Genomic DNA, 14,921 nt, shown 5'->3' with positions numbered 1-14,921 from the left:
ACCGTGGACAGGCGGCCAAGGTCCAGACGGTGCAAAACCCAATGAGCTTCAAGACCTTTGGATTCTACTCTGGGCACGATGGGGACCACAGGGGCCATGCTCGCCAATACATAGCAACACCACCATGTGCGCTTTAATATTAACATTAAAGGAGTCAAAACTAAATAAAATTAAAAATTCAGTTTTACGGGGGGAGGGGGAGTCCCACTAGCCACATTCAAGTGTTCAACAACCACAATGTAACTACCAGATTGGAGAAGGCAGACTTAGAACACTTCCATTCTAGAGCATTCTATTAGACTGTGCTGCACGAGAAGGGTTTTTCTGGTTTTGTTTTTGGCTTTTTTTTTCCCCCCACAAGAGGGGTTTGAACGGGGGGGGGGGGGTGACAAGACCTGACATATAGTTTAAAAGGGTCACTGGTCACTATGTGAAGAACAGACGGGGGTCAGGAAGAGGGGCAGAAGTGGGCACACCAGTTTAAGATGATGAAGAGCAGCTGGGGCAAAAATACCAGCGGCTAGGGGCGCCTGGGTGGCTTAGTCGGTTGGGCGTCCGACTTTCACTTAGGTCATGATCTCACAGTTCGTGGGTTCGGGCCCCGCTTCGGGCTCTGTGCTGACTGCCAGCTCAGAGCCTGGAGCCTGTTTCAGAGTCTGTGACTCCCTCTCTCTCTGACCCTCCCCTGCTCACGCTGTCTCTCTCTCTCCTAGAAATAATAAATTAAAAAAAAAAAATACCAGCGGCTATCATTACCAGGATGGTACTCATAGTTGCAGTTAAAAAAAAAAAAAAGTGGTCCAATTCAGGATAAGTTCTGAGACTACAGCCAAGAGGAAGTGCGGGTCAAGTGGACGGCCGGGTGGTGTGGGAGGAGGCACCAAGGCTGGCTTCTCGGTTACCAAGGAGATGAAAAGTAATGAGGGGGCAGAGAGAGGGAATCAAACAATCCGCTTTTGAAATGCTAAGTCTGAGGTGCCCAGGTGACAAAGGATGGGTGACAAGGCGTTTAAGTTCAGAAGAGAGAATGTTATTTCTAAAGAATATCATCTCACTTGTTAAAAATGCAGGCTGTATTCATAAAGAAAATATCTTATTAATTAAGTGAGCCTTCGAAGATTATTAGCGAAACTCATGGCCTTAGAAAATATGGGCTGTGTTGTTCAAGACCCCTCCACATGAAAGGTCCAGAAAGTTCAGAGGCGTCTACCTTGCACATCAGTTGAAAATAACCCAATTTTCTGACTGATGAAAATGACTCCAGGCCACCGGGTGGCAAGTCAGAAAACCGGAAAAGGCAGGTTTACAACGTGAAAGGCCCGAAACAGACACAGAGGGATACTTACCTTAGTTTTGTTTTCTTCCGCATACCCGGGGGTGTCTGTGTCCGGTGGGTAGGCCACTGTGACATAGACGTTATATGGCTTCACCTGCATTTCAGAAACAACACGTGCCCCTCAGTAAGAGGTACAATTCCGTATCGACCCTTATCTACCTGCGTTGGCTGCCGGGCAAATGGGGGGAATCCTGCCCTGATTCTCCCGGGAGGTGGCAGAACGTGGCTGTACGAGAAGAACCAGCACCGAGAAGAACCAGCACCGGCCGGGTCAGGAAACTCCTCTCCGTGAAGATCATTTGGAAGTAAAGGCACAAGGCTGTCCCCGACAACTTCTACTCCAGAAAGGTACAGAGATTCACCTCCTTCTAAGTGCTGCCCGCCCCCACGGAGCAGGCAAGGCCCTGGAGGCCGTCCAGGAGGAGGGTGGACGGCTACAGGGAAGTCTCCTTTCCCCCCCCCCCCCCCCCGAAGCCCCGTGTGCACAGGACAGCGGGACGGGTGCGCTTCTGCCGGCAGACTGCACATCTGGCTTCCTTCCCGGCTGCTTCTGAAACTCTTGTTGATTCCTGCTAAAAATACGTTAAGATCACTCAAAACCCTTTTCCTATGCCCTTGTAGCACCCAGAGCCAGGCCTAGAACTATACGGATCCCCTGAGCGGTGGGCCTGATCAGGAACTCCCTGAGTGACTAGCCCCTGCCCGTTAGGGAGTCAGGAGTCACTTCTCCCCTCCCCCACAGGGGAAACCAACAGGATTCTCCCCCTGGTGGGGCAGCCAGGTCCGACCAGCCAAGCAACTCCAGGAAAGGTGACCTCATCCTTATTTATATGCGGAAACTCCTTCCCAGCCTGAAACAGGTTCTCAGGGTCCTCCATACAAGGCCTCCACACCTCCACTCAGAAATCCACCCCCAACAATTCCAGAAGGTTCTCCTGTGTCAGCCAGGACACACCCTCCCCAAAGATCCTGCTCCTGGGTGGCCCAGCTCCACCCTCTCATCTGGCCCTGATTCTTGTGGCTCTCAGGGTGATAGTTCATACCATCGAAACTTCTGTCCTGATTTTTATTTGCTCTAGGCTCGCTGGTTAGCCCAGGACACCTCGGGGACAGGCTGCTGGGGGTAGGTAGGCCACTGGGCCTCTCAAGGAGGCTGCAAAGTGACCACAGGACTTCCTCAGGCAACAGCGGCTGAGAGCATCCCCGGGGCCCGTCTGATCACACAGCCCTCAGCCTCCCGGGGTCCCTCTGCCCTGCGGACCCAGGGCACTTCTGAAGCCTGTGGGAGGAGCTGTCGGGGTGGGGAGAAGCACGGGCCCTGGCCAGCCATCCCGAACAGCACAACAGCAAAGGGTGACGTCTCTGTTGGTTCAGGGCCGTGGCACTCGGGGCGTGAGAGAGCTCGTTCCCTCGGCGTCCACGGGGCACGCAGCTGCCAGCCCAGCGCCGCTCAGAAATAGCTCTGGACGCGGGCCAGCCAGTGAGGTTGATGAGCAAGCAACTTCTCTTCCACTTGTTTTTGAGATAGTGACTTTAGAAACTGTCTCCCACGGCCTTGCCCTCCGCTGTGCACAGACCGGACGAAGCCGCCACCGGGAAAGCCCGGGAGTGGTGCCTGGCAAGCCTGAAGCCGGCTCCGCTCGGACGATCCTCGGCCGCCCCGGTGCCCCTTCCCCTGAAACGCCTAAGGACTGTGCGCCCCAGCTAATGTAAGACTGCCGGAGCGCTGTTCCTCAAATTCAGGGCTGTGGCTGAGCTGCCAAACGATTCAAACAGCTTTTCAGAGCAGCTTTCCCCCCAAGTAGACGCAGACTGTCGGGGCTGGAAGAAACCAGTCCCGGAAGAGACAGTTCTGGGTGCTGGCATCGCCTCCGCAACCATGAAGTCAGATGACTCTCTCAGTCTGCGGTTGGGCCTCTCCAGTCGCTAATCACCTCATCATGTTATCTACTCATCCAGCAGATACTTACTGAATGAGCCCTGTGTGCCGGAAGTGTTCTGTGAATGAAGATGTGGAAGTCAACAACTCGGAGAGAGCCCCTGCCCCATGGAGCGTCCAGTCTCCTCAAACTCTTGGTCAAATAATCAGTAACATCCAAATACACTGAACTGTATCTACACTCCTTTAATCAACTAGTCCCACAGCCCCAGAAGAAAAGGAAAGGGGGGATGTGCTTGCTTAGACAATGTTGACTCCTAGGGATCGCCCTGTTCTCTAAGAATTTATAAGCCAAGACTTCACTAGCTGACTCCCCTGCTCACCTTATCACCGTGCGTTTCTCCTCGTCCCTGCTGACTGATCATCCTCTGTTTGCCTGCTCACTTCCATCCTTTTCCTCATGTTCTTCCTTCTACCTGGTCTCCATTTCAATCAGAAAGACAACCCTCTGCTCAAGAATTGATTATCCAAAGAATCCCGCCTACAATGTGTGGTTCCTAATTCCATCAAAATAAAGATGGGGCGTTGTGGTTGGGGGGAGGGTCCCGGAAAGAGGAGCAGAGCTGTGTCTGAGAAGCTCCAGAAGTTTACCTGAGCTTACTTTTCACCACTGTGGGACAAGATGGCCTTAGGGGGAGGGAAGAAGGGAAACACAAAGGCTATTTTTCTTTCACTTGGTCTCCTCTACCACATTTTTGACTAGAACCCACCGGAAGTCGGCTTTCCAAAAAGATTAACTTTGAGAATCTTTAGATCATATATTCGTACCTAAAAAACGGAGTTAAAAAAAAAAAACCCAGGAAGATGAAAAATGCAAAAGAATTCTTTCAAAGCTATTCATTGTGCACAAAACATTGCGAGGGCCCTACTTTAGTTTGGGGGGCAAAGGGTGGAATGGACAGGAAGACTTAAGAGTTAACTAAACTAAAAAGGACGATCAGAAAGTACTTAGAGTCTGAGCAATTCTATGAGGTCTGTTTCATTCACAGAAAACACAACCACTGTGGCAAAGCACAGGAAGTATCCAGGTTTCCAAAACACAGCACTGAAGGTCTGTAAGGGAACAACTGTTCCGATGTAAGTCTACTATGAACAAACTGGATTTTGATTATTGAATTTATTTCCCTCAGAGCCTATTTTTCATGATATGTGTTTATTTTATTCTGTGTTTATGTGGGGACATTTTTAATGGAGTCTAAGTACGGACAGAAGTCAAGCAGACTTCCCAGTCCAGGACAGCTTCCTGCAGCGCGTGAATCACACGTGTCACAAAGAGGCTTTGGGGACTGTGTCCGTATTAGCAACTCATTTTCTTTTCCTTCTTCTTTAGTAACATGTCTGTTCTACCATGTAGAAGGCTTGGGGCAAAAAGCCCTAATAAGCAGATTTTTCATTTCCAAAACAGCCCTTCACCTACCAGGTGTCTCAGACCAAAGAAAAGGCGCTGAGGCAAGTAGCCACATGAATCAGGCCGCTTCTGACCTGATTTACAGACACATCATTTGCCCGGGGAACCAGAAGGCCAGACTTTGTTACTGTTTTTCTTACAAAGTAACAAAGTGGCTTTGAGCAACTCCATAATGACTGAAAACTCAGGGTTCTGATCTGTAAGGTGGCAAAATGACATCTGCCTCACATTTTTCACATATTTCACAAAACTGTTAAGGGGCGTCTGGGTGGCTCTGTTGGTGAAGCATCTCTTGATTTCAGCTCAGGTCATGATCTCATGGTTCATGAGATCGACTGGGCTCTGTGCTGACAACACAGAGCCTGCTGGGAATTCCCTCTCTCTCTCTCTCTCTCTCTGCCCCACCCCTGCTCAAGTGCGCATATGCACATGCTCTCTCTCTCTCTCAAAATAAATAAACATTTTAATAAAAAAAATAAATGGTTATTCACAAAGGGGCTTTCTAAGTAAAAACTTCAAAAGAAATGCTGGCATACCTGTCTGAAATTTCACAGCTTTATGCGCCCTGTTGGCTAAACTTACTATAACGACCTATTATTGATTATGAGTATTAAGCAAGTTGATGAAGATGAAATTTGAGTCTGGTTCCTTTTTGATGAGAACGGCATAGTCTACCAGTCTCTAAGCAGCACGTGAGGATTCTGTCACTGACTGGACAACTCATAGGGACCGTAATGCTGGGCACGTACTGCTCTGTCACAGACCATCCAGGGCTCTTCTGCAGATTTTCTAAATCAGAGGTCAGCCAACTATGGCCTGTGGGACAAATCCAGCCCTCTACCTGTTTTTATAAATAAAGTTTTATTGGAACACAGCTATACCCATTGATTTACCTTCTGCACATGGCTGTTTTCCTGCTCTCACAGTGGGCTGTGTAGTTGCAAAAGACACCATCCAGCCCTCGAAGGCTAAAATACTTACAATCTGGGCCTTTTACAGAAAAAATTTGCCAACCCCTAATCTAAATCTCTAACCAGGATCTCCAAGTCACACTCCTACTATGAGAAGGTTGGCCACAATGACTTTTCTTCTGGGCTTTTCACATCACGATGTTGTGTTGTATTTCAGTACATGTCACAACAGAGAGAACTGTACCTGGCTCTTTCAGTGTGTAATTTTGGATAGATATGGGTGGTACTTTCTACGCATCTCCGTTTGACCACAGACAGCAGTCTGCTGCCCACAGCTGAGGTTGTGTGAAGGCTGTCACATCAGGACAAGCACTTATTTTGATGCTAATCCTAACCACACCCTCTTCACAACACGTTCTATTAACGGTGAAAATAAAAAGCATTCGCTTTTCTTTCTTTAAGATACTAAAGTATAAGTATCAGGAGAGCCAAATGCTATTTTTAATCTGACCCTCTTGTTTTACAGAGAAGGAAACAGACCAAGTGAAATGATTTGTCTAAAAGCTGAGAGCTAGACAGTAGCTGATTCAAGCTTTTCCCTCAAACACATGCTAATTTTATCCTTCACTCAGAAAGCAGAGATCTTTCCTTCCGTTAAAGAAACGCTTCTAGAGAACTGCACACTCGCACAGTATTAGACCGAAAATATGGAGTAAATATGAGTAGTACTTCGTGTATTAACTTAAGCAAGCGAAACACCACCCAACCATTTTGCACTATCCTAATTATCGTCTTTATGCAATGAAAAATGTTACCTGCAGAGTTCAAGGGCTGAGTCAATGCCCTTTCACTAATGTCAAGTCTACAAATGTCTGATGCAGGACGACAGCACGTGTCAGGTGGCTGCTAACGAGAGAGGAACAAACACCGCAGGGCTGGGAGATACACACGTGAAACGGAACACAGTGTTTACCTCCATCTGTAGAGCCTCAGCCAATCCCCTGATGGCAAACTTAGATGAAGAGTAGGCCGTAAAACCAAATAATCCCAGCTGCCCTGCCTGGGAGGAGACGAAGACTATCCGGCCCACGCGGCGCTCCTTCATGGTGGTGATCACGGCTCGGCTGGGGTACACGCTGCCCAAGTAGTTGACGCTCATTAGCCTCTGTGGGGACGAAGAGCATGCAAGGAGTGAGCAAGGTCAAAGCCTCAAGGTTGTGCTTCATGGCAGCTCTGTCTGCTCCTCCGATTTGAGATCGTCAGTGGAGCCCAGGGGACCGGGAGCCCGATGGCGTGTTGAGGGAATGAACGATGCTGTAAATGAGCCCCAAAGCTCACGACCTGCCCTCTCACGCCTATTTCAATCTAGTCTTGTGTTCTCACCACGACGGCAGGGACGTCTTCGCTGAAGGCTGCTCAGGATCAGTTTTCTCCTTATCCAAAGTACGCTGCATCTCGCAAGTAATGCTTTTTGAAAGGCAGTTTTAGGAAAACGCCGCCAAGTGTTTCTGGCCCTGTTAGTTCTAAGCTATGGAAACACCACAAGGAGACCAGGACAGTGGCTGACAGGGGGGACTGTGGTTGGAAACCTTGGCTTGACCGTTTACTACCTATTTGATGATGCACAAGAACGTCAGACTATTTCTGCAGGCGAACACAGGGCTGCTACTGGCACTAGCTCATGGCTGTTGCAAGAATTCAAAGAGGAAACACAAGTCAAGGCCTAGCTTCTGACCCACAGATAAGCGCTTGGTCAATGCTGGCTCTTACATCATGATGGGTAAGAGCTTACACAGGTACCAAGAGTGTATCTTCCCTCCGTCCTGAGAACTCTTAAAAATCTTCCACTTTAACTTGGAAATCTAAATGTACTTGCATCAAATTATTTCTACGTGAAGGGGCCTGAGTGGCTCGGTTGGTTAAAAGGCTGACTCCTGATTTCGGCTCAGGTCATGGTCTCACAGTTCATGAGATCAAGCCCCGTGTCAGGCTCTGTGCTGACAGCCTGGAGTCTGCTTGGGATTCTCTCTCTTCCTCTCTCTCTGCCCCTCCCCAGCTCTCGTGCATGTGTGCTCTCTCTCTCTCTCAAAATAAATAAAATATTAAGAAATGTTTCTATATTAAAAGTCTTGTAAAAATACTAGATCTATCACCATGTGAAGCCAAACACTTCATGGAGGAACTTTAAGTCAATCGTGAAATGGTAACTCAACAGAATGTCGGGTGGCATTTTTAGATGGAGATGAGAAACTGCCAAGGGAACTGAGGAAATATTCCTTCTGCAAGTTTAAAACAGCAGAGGGCATACTATTTTTACACTGTGTAACTAATTCAAATATTAGCTAAAAGTACACATGCATGGGTGCAAAGCCAAGGAACTCCAGAAAATCGTAAATGATTGTGTAAGGATGCTGGGATTCCCACTTTCCCCTAAATGTCTTTTAATATCATTATATTGTCTAGATAACAAAAATGCTCTTAAAAAGTACCCAAAAAAGAGGGCACACTAAACCAAGGGCTCATCTCAGTTTCCTTCAGAGACCTAACTAAAATATCAATAAAAGATACATTTTTTTAAAGGCAAGGACCCGCAGAGCACAGAGAATAGGAAAGAAAGTAACATTTTGGAAGTTGAAAATCAGAATGGTGAGTGATAACGAACTTAGCAGAAAGCTGGATGCTATGAGCTAGGGGCAGAGAAACTGGGGGCGCCTGGGTGGCTCAGTCGGTTAAGTGTCAGACTTCGGCTCAGGTCATGACCTTGTGGTTCGCCAGCTCAAGCCCCACATCCGGCTCTGTGTTGGCAGCTCGGGGCCTGGAGCCTGCTTCAGATTCTGTGTCTCCCCCACTCTCCGCCCCTCCCCTACTTGCACTGTCTACCTCTCTCCCTCAAAATAAGTAAATAAACTTTAAAAATTTAAAAAAAAAAAAAAAAAAAGGGAGCAGAGAAACTGAAGCGCAGGACGCACCGCAGAACCTGCAAAGGCTCCAATGGCACCAAAAAAGCACGTCTGGGCAGGAGGGCAGGCGTGGGGATGAAACACAGGGCCGTCGGCTAAAAGTCCACTTAAAACACAGGCAGACAAATCCACAGTCACAATCAGGGATGTCAATACCCCTCTTTCAGTAACCGATGCAACAAGTGGACACAAAATGAGGCTCGAACAATGTTCTCAGCTAACTGGACCTAATCGACACCGACAGAGCGCTGCGCCCCAGGCAGCAGGACGCAGGGGCCCCCGGTACACGTGGGACGGCAGGATACACATGCTTCCCGGCACACGGGGGAGGGCAGGATACACATGCTCCCCGGCACACGGGGGACGGCAGGATACACATTCTCCCCAGCACACGCGGGACGGCTGCGGGAGAGCCTGTATGCTGGGCCAAAAGCCAGTCTCAACAAACCTTAAAGGATTCAAGTCATACCAGGGGTGTCCACTGACCGCAACGGAATTAAATTGGAAATCAGTAAGAAAAAGATGTCCGGAAAACCCCTCAAATATTTGGGAACTAAGTAATAACACACTTTTAAGTAACCCAAGGGTCAAAGCAGAAATGAAAAGAGAAATTATAAAATATTTTCAACTGAAAGTGAAAACACAACTTATTACACCTTGTGGGATGTTGTTATAGCTATTCCAACTTAGATGGAAAGGGTAGCACCAAATATCTGCATTTTAAGAGGGAAGAGGCCTTACACTGATGACCTCATCTTCTAACCTTAAAAATATATATAAAAAGAACAGCAAATATAAATAAAAGCAGAAAAAAGGAAATAATAAAAGAGGGAAATAAGCCAAAGTAATATTGAAGAATAAAACCAAAACGGGAGGCGTCACCATCCCAGACTTTAGCCTCTACTACAAAGCTGTCATCATCAAGACAGTATGGTATTGGCACAAAAACAGACACATAGACCAATGGAACAGAATTGAGAACTCAGAGCTGGACCCAAAGGTATACAGCCAACTGATATTTGACAAAGCAGAGAAGAACATCCAATGGAAAAAAGAGAGCCTCTTTAACAGATGGTGTTGGGAGAACTGGACAGCAACATGCAGAAGATTGAAACTAGATCAATTTCTCACACCATGCACCAAAATAAACTTAAAATGGATAAAGGACCTGAACGTGAGACAGGAAACCATCAAAACCCTAGAGGAGAAAGCAGGAAACAACCTCCTTGACCTCCACTGCAGCAACTTCTTAGTTGACACATCCCCAAAAGCAAGGGAAACAAGAGCAAAAATAAATGACTGGGACCTCAACAAGATTAAAAGCTTCTGCATGGCAAAGGAAACAATGCAGAAAACTAATAGGCAACCCACGGAAGGGGAAAAGATAGTTGCAAATGGCATATCAGACAAAGGGTTAATATCCAAAATCTGTAAGGAACTCACCAAACTCCACACCCAAAAAACAAACAACCCAGTAAAGAAATGGGCAGAGGATATGAACAGACACTTCTCCAAAGAGGACATCCAGATGGCCAACAGACACATGAAACAATGCTCAGCATCCCTCATCATCAGGGAAATACAAATCAAAACCACACTGAGATACCACCTCACGCCAGTCAGAGTGGCTAAAATGAGCAAATCAGAGAACTCTAGATGCTGGCGAGGATGTGGGGAAACGGGCACCCTCCTACACTGTTGGTGGGAATGTAAACTGGTGCAGCCCCTCTGGAAAACAGTGTGGAGGTTCCTCAGGAAACTAACAATAGAACTCCCCTATGACCCAGCAATAGCACTGCTAGGAATTTACCCAAGGGACACAGGAGTGCTGATGCATAGGGACACATGGACCCCAATGTTCATAGCAGCACTCTCCACAATAGCTAAAACATGGAAAGAGCCTAAGTGTCCATCAACAGATGAATGGATCAAGAAGATGTGGTTTATCTATACCATGGAATACTATATGGCAATGAGAAAGAATGAAATCTGGCCATGTGTAGCAACATGGATGGACCTTGAGGGTGTTATGCTGAGCGAAATAAGTCAGGCAGAGAAGGACAGATACCATATGTTTGCACGTATAGGAGGATTAGAAGGAACTTAACAGAGGACCATGGGGGAGAAGAAGGGGGGAAATGGTGGGGGAAAGGGAGAGAGGCAAACCATGAGAGACTCTTGAATGCTGAGAACAAACTGAGGACTGATGGATGCGGGGGGGAGGGGGGCATGGAGGAGGGCACTTGTGGGGATGAGCACTGGGTGTTATACGGAAACCAACCTGACAATAAACTATTTGTAAAAATAAATAAATAAATAAATAAATAAATAAATAAATAAAGAGGGAAATAAATGAAACAGAAAACAGAAAAACAACAGAAAATCAATTTTAAAAAAAGCTGGTTATTAAGAAGACCAATAAAAATTGATAAATCTCTAGTCATGCTGGTCCAGAAAGATACAGGACACAGATTATCAATATCAGGAATGAGGGGGGTGACATTACTACAAACTCTAAGTTCATTTATCTATTTTGAGAGGCCAGGGAGGGGCAGACAGAGGGAGAGAGAGAATTCCAAGTAGGCTCTGCACTACCAGTGCAGCACTGGATGTGGGACTCAAACCCACGAACCTCGAGATCGTGACCTGAGCAGAAATGAAGAGTCAGGCACTTACCGAATGAACCACCCAGGTGCCCACAAACTTTACAGATAGTGAAAGCACAATGAGGGAATATGATGAGTAACTCTGGGCCAATTAATTCAATGACTTAGATGAAATGGACAAATTCCTTGAAAGACACAAGCTACCAAAGTCACTCAAAAAGAAATAGATAAGAAGATACAGAAGTAGCCCTACATTTGTTAAAGAAATTGAATTAAAGTTAGAAACCTTCCCACAAAGAAAACCTTAGGCTTCAGTGGTAAATTCTACCAAACATTTAAAGAAGGATAATATCAATCCTATACAAATTCTTCCATAAATGTGAAGAGGAAGAAATACTCCCCTACGTATGCGAAGAGGCCAGCATTACTTTTACACGAAAATCAGGAAATAACTTTACAAGAAAACTACAGCTAATAATCCCTCAAGAACACGGAAAGGATGAATGGCCAAGAGGGGTCTATCCCCGGAATGCAAGGCTGATTTAACATGGGAAATTAATCGGTGTAATTCATCATATTAACACATTAAAACAGGTAAGTTCTGTGACCATCCCAGTAGATGCAAAAAAAACACCTGCCAAAATTCAACCTCCATTCCTTATAAAGACTCTCAGTAAACTAGGAATGGAAGAGAACTTTCTCAACTTGATAAAGGACATCTACCAAAACAAAACAGAACAGAACTACAGAAAATATCATACTTAATGATAAAAAAAAAGTTTTCTCCCAAGATCAGGAACACCACAAGCATGTCTGCCCTCACAACTTCTATCCTGTACTGAATGTTCCAGCCAGTACAATAAGGGTACCCAGATGGCAACAGAAAAAGTAAAATTGTTGCAGATGACATGATCTTGAATGAAGAGAATCCAGTGAGCACTAGAATTGATAATTGACTTTAGCAAGACTGCAAGATCAATACATAAAAATCAACTGAATTTCTCTACATTCACAATGAACACTCAGAAACTTACATTAAAAAAAAGTACCATTTACATTAGCAGCAAAAAATAGGAAATGCTGAAAAACGATGTGTAAGACCCAAACTACAAAACACTGCTGAGAGATGCTAAAGAAAATGTAAATTAACAGAGATACAGAGCACGTTCACAGGTTAGAAGGCTCGGTATGGTTAAGACGTCACTTCTCCCCATGTGGATCTACAGATTCAATGTAATCCCATCAAAAGTTGAAAATAATCATCCTTAATATCCACAGGTAGCTAAAACAAGAAACTTTAGTTCCAAGAATCCACAATGAAAACCACTAAAAAGGAGAATTAAGGCAAGTGCCCCGGGACTGCCACCAATTTCTGTGACTCACGGGGCAGTCTCACAGGACTCTGCACCTGATCATACCCGTGACTAAGATTTATGACAGTGAAAGGGCACAAAGTAAAATCAGCGAGGGCAAAAGGCACCGGGGTCAAAGTCCAGAGGAACTGGGCACATTTCCCACGGCACCTGCTGAGACCCGCCCCCAGCAACGAGTTCTAACAGCACAACCCCTCCAGTATCCTGGGCAGGCAGCTCCTGTACGCACGAACCCTGTGAGCCTCAGCAAGATAGAATCAGCCAGCCAACCAAACAAATCCTCAAAACAAAACAAAGCAATCAAATAAAAAAAATAATAAGAGCGAATTCACTTTAAATATAAATGAACTCTTATTTTCAGAAAATGCATCAAACCGGGGCTCCTGGGTGGCTTAGTCGGTTAAGCATCCGACTTTCGCTTAGGTCATGATCTCGCGGTTCGTGGGTTCGAGCCCCGCGTCTGGCTCTGTGCTGACTGCCAGCTCAGAGCCTGGAGCCTGTTTCAGTCTGTGACTCCCTCTCTCTCTGACCCTCCCCTGCTCACGCTGTCTCTCGCTGTCTCTCTCTCTCTCTCTCTCTCCTAGAAATAAATAAAACATTAAAAAAAAATTAAAAAAAAAAAAAGAAAATGCACCAAACCTAGTGGCAGGTGTTCTGACAGGCCTTACCCACGATGAGCACACGCGACCACAGCACGGCAAGGGACGGAGACGGAGCAGGGGACAGCCCGGGGCAGATACCGGCCTGGGAGGGGGACGCTCCACCGAGGACACTCAGGGCAGTGGGAAGAGGGCCCACCTGGAGCGGGCCATGAATGCAGAGGGGAGGCCTCGTCACTGACAGAGGCGACGGGCTTTGGGTTCACAGTCCTTTCGTTTTAGAAGTCTGGATCTCACTGGGCTGAGACCACCTACGACACCCGCCATCACCCCTCCCCGTGCTGATCTCTGCCCCCCGCCCTCTCACCCCCAGGTTACACCCTCACCCCTGGCACGGGCACCACCACCTCCTGCCCAGACTCCCTCTGAAGCAGCTCCCCGACAAGCCGGCAGAGAGATCCTCTAACGACCGAAACACGGATCACGCTACCACCCAGCCCACCCTAAGCCCCTTCCAAAGGTTTGAGACTAAAATCCAAACTCTCGATGGAGGCCTTTAGGCCCCAGCGGTGCTGGCCCCTGCTCTGCTCCACATCGCTCCAAAAGCTGCCCCCCACACCCTGCCCTGCACAGGCCTCCTGGTCAGCTCCCTGAGTTTGCCCTCCATGTTCAGTCCGGGTGAGTCTGCAGACGCCCCTTCCGTTAGCCCTTCTCTCACACACACACTCTCATACATTCGCTCACACTCATACACACGCACGTACGCTAACACACACTCACACACACCCGGTGCCTCTCTTGCTGGCCACCTCACCACGTCATGCCGAGATGAATACTACAACCAGTTTCCCCAACTGATTCCCCAGCTGTTGACATCATCTTCAGAATCTCCCTTTGATCACTTACAGTAAAGGTGTGCAGGTTAAGACAACTATCGTATTTAGGCCAAGTTGACACAGGAGCCTTAAATCCCTCGAGTCCCAGACAAGGTGTCCTCTGCTTACAGCTAGGTCTGGACTCTCCTGGCTGGACTTTAAACCCCAGAGGCCACAGTGCCATCCCACCGTCTGCCAGAAACAAGATATCTCAACTACTACACCAGTGGTCTCCTGTTCTGTAAAAGGGAGATATAATTTACCTTCGCAAAATGTTCAAAATCCACTACAACAGTAAAGACTAATGGAATATGAAGAAAAAGATAGTTGATAGAACATCAACTACAGGATAGTTTTTAAATTAAAAAATTTTTTAATGTTTATTTAATTTTGAGAGAGAGAGAGACATAGAGCATGGGTGTGGGAGGGGCAGAGAGCGAGGGAGACACAGAATCTGAAGCAGGCTCCAGGCTCCGAGCTATCAGCACAGAGCCTGACTCGGGGCTCGAACCCACAAACCGTGAGATCATGATACATAACCGACCCAGCCACCCAGGCGTCCCTAAAAGACTCTCTTGTACTTAAGAAGGATTTCAAATCTGCTGTCCATTTATTTAGAGGTGACATAAATTACTAAGAGAAGTTCCCTGGCAGAAACTGCTTAAAAACATAATCAAAAACCTGATGCATTGTCTTTTTGTCTTGATTTCGGAACTCTAAAGAGTCTGCTTGTGAACTCCTTTGACTTACCAGTGTTAAAAACTCTGACGCTTGAGATGAAAACCCAGCACCCCTTGGCTTGCAGAGAGCTCTCTTGAAGAGAGCGCCTCGGTGAGTTGTCACAGTGATGTGTGTCCGTTCGGAGGTGTCATCCCCGTTTTACAGCTGTGGAAGCCAAGGTCCAGAGACTCATC

At 46.9% G+C, this 14,921-nt stretch overlaps 1 protein-coding gene across 1 annotated transcript in view; it reads right to left on the bottom strand.

Moving 5' to 3' along the window:
• Nucleotides 1–14,921, bottom strand: part of KDSR (3-ketodihydrosphingosine reductase) — a 39,578-nt gene that overhangs the window by 13,242 nt on the left and 11,415 nt on the right. The window contains exons 6-7 of the mRNA XM_039251898.1: nucleotides 6,568–6,759; nucleotides 1,347–1,430 (exon numbers count right to left, since the gene is read on the bottom strand). Coding sequence (XP_039107829.1) covers nucleotides 1,347–1,430; nucleotides 6,568–6,759 — 276 coding nt within the window. The remainder of the gene's footprint in view (nucleotides 1–1,346; nucleotides 1,431–6,567; nucleotides 6,760–14,921) is intronic.

Source organism: Hyaena hyaena, unplaced genomic scaffold, assembly GCF_003009895.1.
Source record: "Hyaena hyaena isolate Hyena2069 unplaced genomic scaffold, ASM300989v1 scaffold_399, whole genome shotgun sequence".
NCBI lineage: Eukaryota > Metazoa > Chordata > Mammalia > Carnivora > Hyaenidae > Hyaena > Hyaena hyaena.
This window is presented reverse-complemented; position numbering and strand designations above follow the sequence as displayed.